This window comes from Rhinatrema bivittatum, chromosome 1 (genome assembly GCF_901001135.1).
Source record: "Rhinatrema bivittatum chromosome 1, aRhiBiv1.1, whole genome shotgun sequence".
NCBI classification, from domain to species: Eukaryota; Metazoa; Chordata; class Amphibia; order Gymnophiona; family Rhinatrematidae; genus Rhinatrema; species Rhinatrema bivittatum.
In genome coordinates, this window is record NC_042615.1 from 328,711,080 (window position 1) to 328,729,183 (window position 18,104).

General features: G+C 42.5%; 1 protein-coding gene across 1 annotated transcript in view; it reads right to left on the reverse strand.

Moving 5' to 3' along the window:
* Positions 1–13,602: 13,602 nt before the first annotated feature.
* The window catches only part of MMRN1 (multimerin 1), a 152,354-nt gene continuing 147,852 nt past the window's right edge, over positions 13,603–18,104 (reverse strand). Inside the window, exon 8 of the mRNA XM_029597725.1 lies at positions 13,603–14,100. Coding sequence (XP_029453585.1) covers positions 13,679–14,100 — 422 coding nt within the window. The 3' untranslated portion in view covers positions 13,603–13,678. The remainder of the gene's footprint in view (positions 14,101–18,104) is intronic.

An 18,104-nucleotide genomic window follows, 5' to 3' on the forward strand; every position in this document is an offset into this window, starting at 1 on the left:
ATCCAGTGGTTTGCGCACTAGTTGATAAGGCATGTTATAAATAAAAATGCTATGCCATGCTGTTGGGATCTAGTTAGTGGAGGTAAAGAAGAGATTGGGAAATGGGGAAAATGTAAAATATTTATATCTTTTTTTTTCCTTTAGCCCTGTCTTCTGTTTAAAATACAGAGCAAATAGTAGTGATGATACCACTGCTACTCAGGAAAGAGTAAAATCTTTTATCATTTCCTATCAGCATAAGGCACACTGGGACCTTCATATTCACACATGGATCATGATGATGGAGGAGGACTGTGAAATACAGACAGCTCAGTGTCCTCTGTGTCCTCTACATGGATTCTGTAACAACTGTGATTCATGAATCATCAATGTATAGATGAAAGTCTGTGTGTATGCTTGCAGGGCAGTGAAGAAGCCAGATGCTTACAGGATCATGGTTTAACCAGAAGAAATTTGTGTCAAACAAATCTGATAGATTTTTTTTCAATTGGGTGACTAGAAAATTAGATTAAGGGCAGGTGCTGAATATGGTCTACTTGGATTTCAGCAAAGCTTTTGATACTATCTTGCATAGGAGGCTCATGAATTTAATGAGCAGCCTGGAAGTGGGTCCCATGGTGGTGAAATGCATTAGAAATAAGTTGGGGGAGGAAGCAATATGGTGGTGTGAGCATGGCACGGATTCTTGTTTGGCTGTGATTTGGCCGTTTTTGCTTGAGCTCTGTGGTGGGGCCACTTGGCAATAGTGATTATAACATGATCAAATTTAAACTAATAACTGGAAGGGGGCAATAAGTAAATCTGCAGCTCTAACACTAAACTTTCAAAAGGGAAACTTTGATAAAATGAGGAAAATAGTTAGAAAAAAACTGAAAGGTGCAGCTAAAAAGGTTAAACGTGTTCAACAGGCATGGACATTATTTAAAAATACAATCCTAGATGTATTCCACGCATTAAGAAATGTGGAAGGAAGGTAAAATGATTGCCATCATTGTTAAAAGGTGAGGTGAAAGAGGCTATTTTAGCCAAAAAAAATCCTTCAAATATTAGAAGAAAGATCCATCTGAAAAAAAAATAGGATAAAACAGAAGCATTGTCAAGTTAAGTGTAAAACTGATTAGACAGTGTAAAATTGATAAGACAAGCGAAGAGAGAATTTGAAATGAAGTTGGCCATAGAGGCAAAAACTCATAATAAAACCTTTTTTAAATATATCCAAAGCAAGAAACCTGTGAGGGAGTTGGTTGGACCATTAGATGACCGAAGGGTTAAAGGGGCTCTTAGGGAAGATAAGACCATTGCAGAAAGAATAAACTAATTCTTTGCTTCTGTGTTTACTAATGAGGATGTTAGGTAGATACCATTTCCGGAGATGGTTTTCAAGGGTGATGAGTCAGACGAACTGAACCAAATCACTGTGAACGGGAAGATGTAGCAGGTCAGATTGACAAACTAAAGAGTATCAAATCACCTGGACCAGATGGTATGTATCCTAGGGTTGTGAAGGAACTAAAAAATGAAATTTCTGATCTATTAATTAAAATTTGTAACCTTTCATTAAAATTATCCATTGTACCTGAAGACTGGAGGGTGGCCAATGTAACCCCAATATTTAAAATGGGCTCCAGGGGGCAATCCGGGTAATTAGAGACCAGTGAGCCTGACTTCAGTGCCGAGAAAAATAGTGGAAATTATTCTAAAGATCAAAATCGTAGAGCATATCGAAAGACATGATTTAATGGAATACAGTCAATATGGATTTACCCAAGAGAAGTCTTGCGCGCGCCACCCACGTCTTTATTCCAGCATTGGCGCGAACCTCGGGGGCGTTCCCCTCTACTGACGTCATGCCCTCCGGGTATTTAGCCTGTACTTTGTTGCTAGCTCGTTGAGTTAGCAAAGGATTGGTTTCGGCTGGTCTAAGCTACTCTGCTGCTTCCATGCTGCCGCTAAAGCTCTCTCTCTGCCCTTCGGATAACTACTAACCTGGGTACCCACTCTTTGGGGGCCCTCTGCTTTATTTCAGGTGCCTTACAGGGATCAGGTACTCACTCCTCGAGGGCCTGCTCTCCCTGCCTCGGTGCCTGTACCGTCTTCTTCAACCTGGTGGAATCGCATACTTACAGCAACCATCTAGTGAGTAATCTAACTCTCAGTCTATCTCATGGAAGGAGCAATAGATGGCCCATGCCATTTTCTAAGATGGTGCCGGCCATGTGACAGGAGCCAACCAATGGCACCGGTAGCCCCGTCACATGGTAAGGACAAAGGGCCACCGGCACCATTTTGATTCCTGGCAGGCCTGATGGCCCGAGAGCGGAAGATCGCTCCCAGGACCCCCACTGGACCACCAGGGTTTTCAGTAAGTCTTGGGGGGGAACAGAAATTAAGTAAATTTGAAGGGTTGGGGTGGGTTTGCATTTATTTTTAAATAAATGTGCCGCTCTCCCTCGCGCTAACCCAAAAAACAATTTTCCCTGAAATTTCGGGGAAAGCCCAATCATTTTTCGGGTCCTCCGAAAATGCCGAATTGGAGTTGAAATTTTACAATTCGGCAAAAACGAGTGCACATCTCTAGTAGAGACTGCATCAGACTAGGTTGAGAGTACACTGTACAAATCTCATCTTTGTGTACATTTCCTCACTCCAAATCACATCAGATCTTCACTGATGGGTACTGCGTTGTTCGTACCTCTGACTGTGCATGTAAAACTGCCCCCCAAAACTTAGAACACCACCAAAACCTTACCTTTAATTACTAGTTAACCCTCCTATGGTGGTATAAATAGTTTACTTATAGGAGAGGCTTATAAAGAGGTTCTTTCTCTCTCTCTTTCTCTCTCTCTCTCTCCAGGAGCAGCCCAAAAGTGAAAATATTGTGGGTGCATTAAATATTATACACATTGTGATACCTGCACAATGCACTAAAATAGTACATGTTAGGGATGTGAATCGTTTTTTGACGATTTAAAATATCGTCCGATATATTTTAAATCGTCAAAAATCATTAGAGCCGCGATACAATAACAATTCCCCCGATTTATCGTCAAAAAATCGTAAATCGGGGGAGGACGGGAAAACCGGCACACTAAAACAACCCTAAAACCCACCCCGACCCTTTAAAATAAATCCCCCACCTTCCCGAACCCCCCCAAAATGCCTTAAATTACCTGGGGTCCAGAGGAAGGGTCCCGGTGTGACCTTTTACTCTCGGACCTCCGGTGCTTGTAGAAATGGCGCCGGCGCTACCTTTGGTTTTTCCATACGGAAAATGGCGCCGGCCACACACTGTATGGCCGGCGCCATTTTTGTACGGAAAAACGATTTGCGGCAGGAGATCGCGCCCATTCGCGCCCATTTGCGCAAAATGGCGGCGCAAAATGGTGCCGGCCGTAGACAACACGATTCGAATGCAGGAGGTTGTTCCGGACCCCCGCTAGACTTTTGGCAAGTCTTGTGGGGGTCAGGAGACCCCCTCAAGCTGGCCAAAAGTCCCTGGGGGTCCAGCGGGGGTCCAGGAGCGATCTCCTGCCGCGAATCGTTTTTCCGTACGGAAAATGGCGCCGGCCATACGCCATATGGCCGGCGCCATTTTCCGTACAGAAAAACGATTCGCATGCAGGAAGTCGTTCCCGGACCCCCGCTGGACTTTTGGCAAGTCTTGTGGGGGTCAGGAGGCCCCCCCAAGCTGGCCAAAAAAAAGCTATCGGCGCCATTTTGAATACTGGCAGCCGACGGTCCGAGTGCAGGAGGTTGCTCCCGGACCCCCGCTGGACTTTTGGCAAGTTTTGTGGGGGTCAGAAGGGTCCCCCAAGACTTACCAAAAGCCCCTGGTGGTCCAGCAGGGTCCAGGAATGACCTCCTGCACTCGGACCATTGGCTGCCAGTATTCAAAATGGCGCCGATAGCCTTTGCCCTTACTATGTCACAGGGGCTACCAGTGCCATTGGTCAGCCCCTGTCACATGGTAAGAGCACAAGATGGTGCCGGCCAGCCAGTGCTCCTACCATGTGACAGGATCCGGCCAATGGCATGGATACCCTGTCACATGGTAAGGGCAAAGGGCCATCGGCGCCATTTTGATTAGTGGCAGCCAACGGCCTGAGAGCGGGAGATCGCTCCCTGCACCCCCACTGGACCACCAGTTAATTTTAAAATGGTTTTGAGGGGGGTTTGGGAGGGTGGGGGAAGCAAAGGGGTCATTTTTAAAGGGTCGGTGGGGTTTTTTTTATCGGGCCATCGGCGCCTTTTTTATTAGTGGCAGCCAAAATGGCGCCGATGGCCCGAGAGCAGGAGATCAGTCCCGGGGCTTCCACTGGACCACCAGGTACTCGTAAAAAGTTTTGGGGGGGTTCGGGAGGGTGGGGGAAGGTAAGGGTTTAGTTTTAAAGGATCGGGGTGGGTTTAGGGGTTGTTTTGGTGTGCCGGTTTTCCCGCCCTCCCCCCAAATAACTCCCGTTAGTGGACACTAACCCATTAATGATTTTTCACGATAAATCGGGGGAATTTCTATTGTATCGCGCACTCTAACGAATTTTGACGATTTAGAAAAATATCGGACGATTTTTTTAAATCATCAAAAAACAATTCACCTCTCTAATGCTGGGCTGCATAACTTTGCGCGCGCCGGTCGGCAGCCCCGCTCCGTGTTCCGGTCCCAGGGGATGGTCCGGAGACCTCGACCATGCCCCCGGGCCGGCGCCATGCCCCCGGGCCCCCCGAAACGCCGCGGCATGCCCCCGAAATGCCACATCATTTCAGGAACGCCCCTGACACACACCCTCCCCACCCCTTTTCCAAAGCCCCGGGACTTACGCGCATCCTGGGGCTTTACACGCGCCAGCGGCCTATGCAAAATAGGCGTGCCGGTGCGCGAGGGCCCTGCGCGCATAAATCCGGAAGGATTTACGTGCGCAGGCCTTTTAAAACCCGCCCAAAAGGCTATTATTGCAGAACACTAATGAAAAAATAAAGCAACTTTTATTAAAGCATATTCAATGAGTTCAAATCAGTATACAAAAGGGAAAGGGAGAGAGACTACCCACAATACCCTACCACTAGATAAATATGTATATCTCTATGGGAGGCCCACCAAGTAACTCAAGGTGAGGTTTAGGTATTAGTGTAGGGGTTAGGGGCCACTTTGACATTCAAAGTGAGACGTATGAACAGAACAGTGCTCTCTTGTGAAGATTTGATGACCCTCGGAGTGAGGAAACTCACCCAAAGATGAGATTTGTGCAATGTTCTCTCAACCTAGCTTGATGTTACCCAGGTAGAGAGTCCATCAAGCTAGGTTGAGAGAACATTGCACAAATCTAATCTCTGAGTGAGTTTCCTCAAAGTGTGAAAAAGTTATCGCAATTTGCAGTAACTTAGCTCTTCGCATAGGTATTAGCGCAAATTGCGATAAACTGCCTATTACCATAAAACACGCCCCTTTTTCTATCGCAGGCAATATTTAGTGCATTTTGATAAATCCAGATACAAGTTTGAAAAGTATATTAATCTAACTTTATTCTGCATTTTGCCAATATAATTTGCATTCTTTCTGCTATTTATAATCTGTTCTTGTGGTGGGCAGGATTTTTGTTTTCCAATATACATTGCTGAATTCTCCTGTTCTGTTTCTGTGTGTGGCTGAATAATCTTACAAAAAAAAAAAATCTCCCAAAAATCTCCAATAGATAGTAATCTTATTTCTGCTGGTTGTTACTCTTTCTGGGGTGTTGTAATATTATTTTTCTAGTTATTATTTTTGAAATCCCTGTGCTCTCTGCTTCAATGGCAACGGAAAAGGGGAATGGGATTCTGCCAGCAACCAACGAGAGCCCCGACTTTTATGGTTTAGGGAAACAAATAAGTATGGAACTTGCTTGTGCGGCAGTTACATTTAACTAAGCTTACATAGTGTTAACGCAACTCAGTCATTGCTCTCTGCTTCAATGGCAAGGGGTAACAGGGAATTGGATTCATACAGTAACCAACGAGGGCCTTGACTTTTATGATTTGGGAAACTGATAAGCATGGAGGAAACCTGCACGGCATGGCAGATACTACCAAAAGCTTGCTGGTTAGACTGAATGGACTATTTAGTCCTTTTCTGCCATCATTTCTATGTTTCTATGAAATGAATGAAACCCATTAATTTTTAGATGTTACATTCATTTTAAACAAATGCACATCGCTAATCACTGCCTGGATGTCCCACTACCCCAACATGGCCAAGATGAATCTTGTATTCCCCCCCCAAACCCGATTCCCCTCTTCCCTCTTTTGTCTCTGTGGTTGGCATTGTTATCCTACCAGTTTCCTTGTTCTGTAACCTTTGGGTCATCTTTGATGCTTCTCTTGCCTTCTCTACTTATATCCAAAACACTACTAAAGCATGCCATTTCTTCCTCTATAATATTGCTAAAATACATCCCTTTCTTTCTCCATATACTGCCAAAATGCTCATCCACTCACATATCATGGTCTGCTTAGAGTACTGCAATTTTCTCATCATGGATCTCCCATTGAATCATCTGTTTTCACTTCAGTCTATTCTAAATTTGACTGTATGTCTTATCTTCCTTCCACATCACTATGATTATGTCACTACATTTGCTGTTTATCCACTTTCGCATATAGTCCAAACTTTTCTTATTAGCATAAAAATGCATTAATTATGCATCTCCTTATCACAACCCTACCTCATGAACTCCATCCTTCGACAAGTTGCTCTTGTCTGTGCCCTTCTCCTTCACTGCTATCTCCCGACTCTGTGCTTTCTACCTTGCTGCTTCAAATGCATAGAATAGATTTTTTTATTCAGTCCTGCTCCCTTTATGGACATATTCAAGTCTTGTCTAAAAACTCAACTTTTTGAGGCTGCTTTCAAAATGGTAATGCTTTTCTACAATAAATACACTTCCCACAGACTTGTTTGTCTTGTATGTTTGTCTTCATTAGATTGTAATTCCATGGAACTGGGACTGACTCTTTCATGTCTCCGTTCAGTGATGTGTATACTTAGTAGGACCTTAAAAATAATGGGGTAGATTTTCAAAGGGTTGCATAAGATACGCGCGCAACCCCGAAAACCTGCCCCTGCCTCCCCCTACGTGCGCCGAGCCTATCTTGCATAGACTCAGCGGGGCGCGCAAGTCCCGGGACGCACGTAAGTCCCGGGGCTTGAAAAAATGGGCATTCCGGGGGCAGGGCAATGCATGCTATAAAATTGCGCGCATGTTATAAAATCGGGCGTAGATTTGTTCTCGCCGGGTTGCGCGAACAAATCTACGCCCGTGCACATGTTATAAAATCTGGCCCAATACATCGTAGTATTAGTAGCAGTAGTCAATTTCAGTAGATAGGAGTTTGGAAAAAAGTTCTCCAATACTTACAATAGAAATGCATCGGATCTACTAGCTATAGACAGGTTTTTGATGGAGTTTGAGGGCTCTGAAGACATCAGTGTAGTTAATGAAGTGATTAATCTTATGTTAGTTGTCCCTATCACATTACATATACTGGGGCAGATTTTGAATCCTATGCATGCGGGGTACATTTGTGCATGCTACTCGGGGGCAGTCCGGGGGCGGCGCATGTTATAAAATCCTGGGTCGGCGCGCGCAAGGGGGTGCACACTTGTGCATCTTGCACGCACCGAGCCCTAGGGGAGCCCCGATGGCTTTCCCCGTTCCCTCCAAGGCCGCTCTGAAATCGGAGCGGCCTTGGAGGGAACTTTTATTTTGCTTCCCCTCCCTTCCCCTATCTAACCCACCCCCCAGCCCTACCTAAATCCCCCCCTACCTTATTTTATTTTTTTATGCCTGCCTCTTGCAGGTGTATCTTGCTCACGCCGGCCGGCTGCCGATTTGCGAGCCTCCGGCATGGCCGCTGTGCCAGAGGACTCGGGCCCGCCACGGACTGCCCCCGGATCGGTACCACGCCCACAACCCCGCCCCTTCCCGCCCCTTTTTCAAAGCCCCGGGACATACGCACGCCCCGGAGCTTGCGCGCACTGCCGAGCCTATGCAAAATAGGCTCGGCGCGTGCAGGGGCAGGTTTTCGGGGTTACGCGCGTAACCCTTTGAAAGTCTACCCAATAATCTATATGCCACGCTACTTCAAAAAGGAACCAGAGAAGCTCCCTTCATAATAACCATAACATAATCCAACATTACATTAAAAATTATATAGTATTACATAAGAAAATACAATATAAACTGCATTAAAAATACAAGTGGATAAAAAAATTATCCCTTCCTCACTCCCCTTCACAACTGGTGGGGACAACTAAACCCAGCACCATTCCCAAAACATTATGCTCCCAATCCCTCTCAGTGGCTCCTGAAGGAATCCCCAAAAGAGTAAAACCATTTGGCTTTGTCCCTTCAGGAGCGACCTGTTCTCAGAGCAGGCTGGAGCTTGTAGGCAAACTGCATTGATAGTATGGAGGTGGGGGCCAGTGGCCTCCAGCAGCATCTGAGGGCTCTGGGGCATTAGTTGGGAGCTGCCTCCAGCAGCATTTTTTATTTTGGTGGGGGGGGGGGGGGGGGGGGGGGAGGGGATACTTTGATGATCATAGTCACTTCTTTCCAAAACCCCTGCAAACACATCTCTCCATGTCTCTTCCCTCTTGAAGTGGGCTGGCTCTTGTAGGGCCAGCAGCTTTACATACCCCACTCATACAGCCTCTGGAGGAAAGCAAGGAAATGAAATCACCATAGGTCTCTAGAGAGAGAACTTCCTATGAGTCTACCCCAGGGAGAAAGGGTAGGCCAAGAGATATTCTGCGAGAGAGTCATACTTTCTTCTCAGCTACCTTTAATAGTTCATGGATATTGAGAGGAGAAATGTCTAACATTTCGATGTTCAGTTGGATTAATAAATTGAACTAATATGCAGATTTTCACTAGTCAACAGAGCTAGCAGGCTGAACACTTGACAGGTGTCATTATGAAGGCAATTTTCAAAGCTTTATCAATAAACAGCTGTTTTCCTACAGAAAAAGGCCTGCTGAAAATTACCTCCACCCACCCAGTGCAGGTAAAAGTATCCAGATTTGTCACAATACGGGTGAAAAGGGATATGCCGAAGTTAGGAAGGGAAAGTATCTGCAGGCCGTTCTCACCTTTGATGGGCATATATGCACCTTCTTCAAAGTGGGTGAAAAGCTGTGCTGATGTCTGAGCCCCATTCACACCATTGGTGCATTCCCAAATGGAAATGCCATTCAGGCTTTCTGTTTGAAAATGAGCTTGCAGACCTGTGGATGTATTGCAAGCCCCCACCCCCTCCACATGGGATGTCAAAATTGCTCCCTAGAATCATGACATACAAGAGGCTACTGTAGGTGCAACATGTCATATCTCTGATCAACATTCAAGTGGCATGAGGGAAATAGTGTGAAAATCACCAGAAATATGGTAACATAAAATGAATGGAACAAAATGTAGATTTCTTGCTTACTATCTCCTATGAGATTGGAGGTAATCAGTGGCAGGGCAGTCTTTTTATTGCCTCCTTAGTCTAGGAGGCTCAATGCCTCAGGGTCAGAAAGGTAGATTGCTGGTGGTATTTACCTGGAGATCTTCAGTCTTTTATTGTCTTGTAGTCTTTCATCAACCCTTTAGGTCTCAGCTTCCTGCCAGTGATCACTTAGAGCCTTGGATTCTAGTAGAGGTTCAAGAACGAAGGGTTACAGGATGCCCACAGGCCTATTACTTCCTCAGTTGTTCACTTTGTCTCTTGAGCTCTGATCCATCTTTCTCCATTCTTCTACTTTTTGTTTTCATAATGTGTGCCCTAATAACAGAATTTTGTTTTGCTTCATTGAAACTAGTTGGTTATCCCACAAGATGAACTTTCCGAGGTTTGAAAACCTGTTCAGTATTTTGAACTGAATTGGGTTGACTTCGTGACTTGTGCCTCAGTGTCAGTGAGTGCCCTGCTTAGTACATTATACATCTTACATGGAGTTTATGAGCTCTTCACAGAGCTGTATATTCTGTTCGTTCCTGGATGCTAGGTTTGTAGATAGAAAAGATGTTCTTGTCCTGAGCTATACCTTGTGTACAAATGATAGGCAGCCTCGGAAGCATGGTTTGAACTTGTTTGTACATTTTGCTGATGATTTGTTTGTAGCTGTAAATGTGCTTGGTAGGTTTCACAGCCAATAAATATTTGAAATATTTCAGCAACAGAGGGATGCTCTGCTTTGACAAGGAATGGAAGAGAAATAATGAAGTAATAAAATCATGGCATGACAAAAGTCCCAAACTCTCAGACCTATATACAATATGAGGTTTTACAAGAGAACACAGTGCAATTAATGAACTTATAGATGGTGACAAAAATCAAGAGATTTCTTTTTCTGTGCAGTAAAAAAAATATACAAATGTTCTTCTCCCTGCACAAAATCAAAATCAAAATTGTAACAATGTTAAAGAAGCACCCATTGAATTGAATAGGGCTGCATGCCAGCAGCAGCCCACAGTGGAAAGGTATTATTGCCTAAGGCAAGGATAGATATATTTGGGTTTAAAGGCTGCCAGAGGTAAATAAAAGACTCATATATTGGAGTGAATCAAGCCAAGATGGAAATGGCAGCATTAGTGGAGCATCTATGGTAGCCCATCCTCCTGTGTGTGCCATGAGAAAATTCTTTTAAAATCTATGATCTGCTGAATATCCCCTTTTCAATACCTGATATTCAGTTATTTCTCACTATTTGACTTCTACTGATGAAAATTATTTTGTGTAAATTTAGCCCTTGGGGCCAAAATATTATTAATACAGTTGAGCATTAAGATTAAGTTTATCATAATCAAAAACTAACAATTCACTGTAAAAGAATGCTGAACAGATTCTAAAGAAATATCATACATCATAACACAGGAAATTAAATCAAATAAAAACCAGCTGGCCCATCCAGTCTGCTCAGATTGACATGTTTTCTTTGGTTTTATACCACATGGGAAATAATAAACTTAACTTATATCCAGGTTACACATATTTTCTGTTTAATGTTTATTGTTGTTCATCAATGAGAAAACATAATGCAATTACAATTAATTCTTTGCTTTCAACACCCAAATATAAAGTAAAAAATAAAATAAAATGCTTTTCAGAATCATGCTTTGACTGCATATACAAATATATCTGTGAAATCTGGCAAAGTACAAAAAATTATGATCAGAAGTAAACCTGTATGAGGCAGAAGTGAATATCCCCCTAGCTGGCACAAACAGCATTTTTGCTGCCTGAAAAAAATTTCTACCAGTCAAATATTTCCCAGTATCTAGTTCAGGAATTCCACAGGAAATGATATTTTCTTGTTCTGTGCCCATGAAAATGATTTTTATTGAATAAATATCACAGTTTTGAAAAGGAAATACTACAGTGAGACAGAAGTAGGATTTTGTGACGGTTTAAGGAAATCTAAACAATCATAACATAACTTTCTAAGGCTTTCATTCACATCATCTGAAGAGTGTGTAAAATGTTGATTACAATAATACAAAATCATAACACAATACTTTCATAGAAAAATGTACCAAACCAATATTCAAGGGTATATATTAATAGCATGTGAATATATTTTGTAAACAGAAAAAATATAAAAAAATAAATGTGGAGGTTGTTGGTCAGAAAGCATATGGTAATTTCTCAAAGAACTTAGCAGGTCATTTTCTAACGCTTATCGCGTCTTCGCTGGCGGCGATAAGGTAAACCATGTTATCGTCGCCAGTAGCGCGCCCAACAGCACCACCTTTCACGGTGGTGCTATTGGGTGTGAAAGCCGGCAGTGATAACACCTCAGTGGTGCGATGGCTGCGGGCTTTCTCAGGCCCGCCCTCTTTCCCCCCCCACCTCCCGTTTTCGCTGGATTCACCATTCTACGATAGAATGGTGAATCCAGGCCTTAGCTTCCTATTGCCAGATTGCTAAATTTAGATGCTCAAAAAGTGGCTGGACCTGGAGGTGTTCCCAGGGATGGCAGGAAGGTGAGACTTAGCCACCTGCTGCTGATTTTCAGCATTAGACAGCTAAGTTTAGTCACCTAACCGCAGCACTTGGATGGTAGGCCTCAATCTATGTGGCCAAATTGTTCCCAGCTAGATTTAGTCCTGTCATTTACCCCTCTTCCTGCCTGTCCCTACAATCATGATCACTCAAAAAATTTGGCCAACTAGGTCAAGTTCTCAGTCTGAGCTGAAAATTCATCTTTTAATATCTAATAGATAACTGATACAAAAGAGTTTCCCAGATATGAATCAAACTAATCCATCCTTTTCAAGTTCATTCCCTTAGTCAAAACCAAAGTGTCAAAATCTTTACATGGATACAGGATCAGAAAAGGAACAAAGGATCATTATCATTCTAAACAATTATGCTTTTATGACCCAACTCATACCTTTCTGGCATAATCGTCATGCTTATTTACCTTAGAGGACAATTAGATGTGTTCAATGAGATGCTTTTTAATATTTGCAAAATCTGTGAGGCTTATTGCCGACTTGTCTGCAAGTTTTATAAAATATTTCATTCTTTTCTTTTGTTATAAATATAAAACATATTTTGTGAATGTCTCATTAGAATTAATTTGTATATAGGTTAAGGAGGAACTATATACTTTTCTTTCTGAGAAACCATATTGTATCAATTTAATCATTTATTGAATAACTCATGTCCATATGGATTATGCGTTTGCATTGTGGAATGCAAATTTAAGGCCAACTCTGGTTCCTTGAGAGCCACAAGCAGGCTTGGTTTTCAGGATACCCACATGAATATGCATAAGATACATTTGCATGTACTATGCAAATCGATCTCATGCATAGTCATTGTGGATATCCTGAAAACCTGGCTTGTTTGTGGCTCTCGAGGACCAGAGTTGGCCACCCCGGTATACAGTATATGATAAAAAAATGATAAATAAAACAAAAATATCATATAATAAAATAAGGTTATTAAGGTAGCTTAGGACTTCATTGCACTGCTTAAAAGTCCAGCCATGATTACATAAGGTATGCTGACATTTTAGTGTCCATTACCCAGGTATCAATTATGCATGGGATATATATTTAGGTAACACAATTATTATTTTTGTAGCCTTTGATCTGACATGAATGCATACTTAAATTCTTCCAATGGGAAACAAGATTTTTGTACAGTGTACAGTAATGAGCATAATAGAAGGTGAGATCCTTTTAAGAGTATATTATTTTCTTTCCTGCTATTTCCTTTTTTGTTTCTCCTCCTATTTTATTCTCATTATTTGATCATTTGATTCAGAAACAAGATCATCTTTCCTCAGGTAAAATCTTTCCAGACTTCCCTGGAAGATTCCCCAAAATGCTCTATGGAAAGGTAAACCATAATATTGAACTTTTGTGCTATAAAGATTATGGGCCTTATTTTCTAAACGATACCAAAATGGGCGGAGTTGGCCCCGAAAGAGGAGGAGTCGGGGCGTCACCGGGGCCGACTCCGCGAAGACTCCGCGGACAACGAAACACCTTCTATGGTGGCGCTATTGGGTGCGAAACCAGCAGCGATCGCACCATCACAGTGCGATCGCTGCCGGCTAGTGCAGGCCCACCCCCCGTTTCAGCCCCCCACCCCTCATTCCCTAAAGTATCGCAGGCCTGCGATACTTTAGAAAATGAGGTCCTATGCTCGCTGTTTATGTGCGATACAGCAAGTAACCACCAAATGTAGTGACAGGTGGAAACTTGGCAGGAATAGATCCAGTAGCCAACCTAAGCCAGACTTTCTGGCCATAGTTTAACTCCAGTAGCGCATCCCCAGTAATCACTCTGTCACTATACATGTTACTGTTAATATTTTCTGAATGGAAAGCAAGCTTGTCTATTCCATCAACCACTAAGTATCCAGAGACAACAGGACTGAATGACTCAATTGTATATTTAAAAACATAGACACCAAGATATGGAACATGGAACTTTCCACTTTGTGGGGCATATGAAGCTCCATAGTTGACGTATAGGTTATTAAATCTGATTGGACCAGGTGTAGTCATCCCATAAGTATGAGATACGAAGAAAGTCACCATTGGCGCATACCTGTAGGATCCTTTTGAAAAATCTGCAAATAACATTGAAAAAGAGAACAGTAAGAAAACATATTTAACCTACTTTCTTTCCTGCCATGCAGACAGTAAATCATTCTAGTGTGCTACAAAAGACCTACAATATTTGCTTCAGCACTCTGTCCAGTAGTTTTGAGCACTTAAATTAATCATTGTACAGTTCAGAATTGCACTTGAAAGTAATTTTCTCTGTTGTTAATATCAAGATTATATAGTACTATCCCATTAAAAGCTCAGGGGTCTATTTTCATAAGCCCCTGAGTGCCCAACTTAGATGGCTAGATGTTAGCCTGCCAAGTTTTAGGTATATTTCCAGCCACAACTTAGACTGGTTAGATTGTGATTGAAAAGTTACCTAAGCAAATTTACGACCTTATTTACATGGGCTTGTCTCTCACTCTGTGTCTATGTGCAAATGCTTAGTAAATAAGGCCCTTAAAATGAGTGAAAAGTTTAAATAAATAGGCCCCTTAGATAGCTGTAATCTAGCCAGCTATGCTGGGCACATAGGGGTTTTGGGGAATAGATCCCTAAGTGACTTCAGAGAATCTAGCTGCAGAACTCCTTCAATTAGGGGCTAGCTCTTTAGAAAAAGAGACCTCCCTCCTGAAGCCCTGATAGGGAGGGTTGAATGCTGTATCTCCCCAACACCCCTGACTTTGCAATCATCCTGTTTTTGGAGATTGTGAAGAGATGATTGTGGGTGTGGAGGGGGCTGAATGCTGTTTTAGGGGTGATTGTGGGTTCGGGGTGGGATTGGGGGTTGAATGCAAAGCAGCACTGGTGCTTTGGGGATGTTCATGGGTCCAGGGAGAGGTTCAATGCAGTGTCGGGCTTTGGGGCTAATTGTGGGCCATCAAGAGGCTGCCAGGATGGCAGGAAGGGTCATGTTTCAGTCTTGACTCCACATCTCCAGGGACACAGGAATGGCTGCAGCCAGGGCTAACTGGCTAACTCTCCCACTGACCCATGGAATGCCTCTGGGACTGCTCACATTTTGGGCAAATGCATCTAAACAGGCAGCTCGATTTAGCCACTCAGCTGAGGTAATTTTCAGCCAGGCCGGTCTAGCTGCCTAATTCTGTAGATGGGCAGTTGGATCCTTTTGAAACTGTGGCTCTTGGTTTTAATTTGTGTTATTCTGTGCAGTATGATTAAACAAGACATGTTTGATTGGGTTTTAAAAGCAAAGATTATAGTAACTGCAAAATTCATAAAGCACAGTTTGTTTCAGGACCAAACAAAAAGTGTTAAACCAGCTTTGTATAAAACTATTGTCCCAAGAAGGCATAATATCTTCTGAGAAATTAATTTTTAGTATAGTTAAAAATGCATGCTATAACTTTGGGTCTTTACTTTGAGCAAAACACAATGCAGCATTTCTAAAGCCCTCTTCTATCTCTGTTATTTATCGGCTACACCGTTAGATATCAAATCATAGGCACTCAGTGGGTTACTCTACATGACAAAGCAAAGAGGGGGAGCTACCACCTAGAAAATGTATTTCTACTAATTTTTTTAAGGTTTGTGAAACTCATGTTAAATTCAGAGTTGGTGAAACATAAAGCTTTGGTAGCTGACTTAAGCCTTCTAATCAGCTTCAGAAACCAATCACAGGGTGAGCTGATTTAGATTTCCAGTCACCTCCAAATACATCTGTCCCCCTTTAACTCAGAGGACATCAGAACCAATTAACCCAATTTACCCATTTCTAAGCCATAGTTAACGTCAGTCTTTGATTCTCAGTTTTGAACCAAATTATGAGCTGGATATTCATTCTATGATTAATTACTATACAGTATTTTTTTCAAAAGTGAAGTGTTGAAGGCCAGAAAACCTCAGAAGGAAGAGATCATTTTTAGTAGATCCTTCCTATTATGCTTCAACTTGATAGCTATAGCAAGAGGCAGCAGAAAACAACCAGACCAGAGGAAAATCAGATTGGGCATTTACACAAATATTGAAGAGTACAGACAGAAAGGGTACAATGTACACACAATAGGTAGCAGACAGTATAGGAAAGTAGCTAATTCAGAAATGGACAAACTATGGCCAGTAGGCGCCTTTCCTCTGGCCTTCAGCAGCCCCACGTATCCCGGCAAGCAACAGTTCCCGGTTCCTTGTACCTCCTTCTGCTCTCTGCCTCCACTTTGCGCTCTCTGTTCCTGCCGGACCCATGATCAGCTGTTGCTGAAAACAACTGATCTTAACTTTTTTTTTTTTTTTTGCTATCACTGAAGCCCAGCTTCTGGATTCGCCTTCGTCTTATAGGCAGGCAATGACAAAGTGGACTCTGTCCACAAAAGCTCATGCTTTAATAAATTAGTCTATAAGGTGCCACTCAACTCCTATCGTTCTACTAAAATCTAGTTACTAGTTTCAAGCCTACAATATGGTTCTACAGCTCTGTCACAGAGCTCATTGACTTTTTGTTATTTATGTCTTGTTTTTTGCTGTCGTATACAGTTCCATAAATATTTTGGCCTAGGGTTGCTTGTGTTATGAAAATGCTGGACAATTTGAAAATGTACATATAGAGATATAATAGGTAAACAGCGGAATCTCTTGATATGTTATGGGTCCCTATAAATTGCTTTAATCCTTCTTCTAGGATTTTCTTCCTTATTCTTTGCCATTCCTTCCTTTGCCTTCTGTCTCCCACATCAGAATTCAACAACTCTCAACACTTTCAGTTCCTCCTTTCCCTCAACCAAGATGTAATAATATATTAAAATTCAAATACTATTAACTTATAACAAAGTCACACCTTTTAAAATCATATTTATCTCACTGTATAATTTTGCTGCGTATCTATTGAAATACGGCATACTTTTGTTTGCGCCTGGTGTGCGAACAAAAATACGCATGCGCCTAGTTTTATAAAATCTGCCCCTATGTGCTGTGGCTGAAGTGCAGATGTGGTGATGATTCCAGAGGTGAGGAAGTGGAGAGAGTTAATGATGCAAAAGAAAACTGAAACCTATCTGGTTCTCAAAGGAGGTGGCTGACAAAATTAAAGCTAAAAGAACAGCATTCAAGAAATATAAAAGATCCCAAAGGGAGGAGCACAAAGAAGAATATTTGATTCAACTGAGGGAGACAAAGAAATTAATCAAGTTGGCAAAAAGTCAAGCGGAAGAAAGGATTGCCAAGGAGATAAAAAATGGTGACAAAACATTTTTCAGATACATCAGCGAAAAGAGAAAAGTCCAAAGTGGTATAGTGAAATTGAAAGGTGGAAATGATCAAAGTGTGGAGAGAGATGAAGAAATGGTAGAAATATTAAATGAATACTTCAGCTCTGTGTTCACTAAAGAAGACCCTGGAGAAGGACCATCTCTACACAACAAGAAACTGGAGGGAAGTGGAATAGATGAAAATCCTTTTACAGTAGAAAATGTATGGGAAGAGCTAAAGAATCTGAAAGTGGACAAAGCCATGGGGCCTGATGGGATTCATCCAAGGATACTGAGGGAGCTCAGAGATGTGCTGGCGGGTCCACTGTGTGACCTATTCAATAGATCCCTAGAAACGGGAGTGGTGCCGAGTGATTGGAGAAGAGCGGTGGTGGTCCCGCTTCACAAGAGTGGGAACAGAGAGGAGGCTGGTAACTACAGACCGGTTAGCCTCACTTCGGTGGTGGAAAAGTAATGGAGTCACTGTTGAAAGAGAGAATAGTGAACTATCTACAGTCCTGAGAATTGATGGACCAGAGGCAGGGGAAGATTCTGTCAGACAAATCTGATTGACTTTTTTGACTGGGTAACCAAGGAATTGGATCAAGGAAGAGCCCTCGATGTCATCTACTTGGATTTCAGCAAAGCTTTTGATACGGTTCCGCACAGGAGACTGGTGAATAAAACGAGAAGCTTAGGAGTGAGTGGTGACCTGGATTGCAAACTGATTGACGGACAGAAGACAATGTGTGATGGTAAATGGAACTTTCTCTGAAGAGAGAGTGGTTTTAAGTGGTGACCACAAGGATCGGTGTTGGGACCGG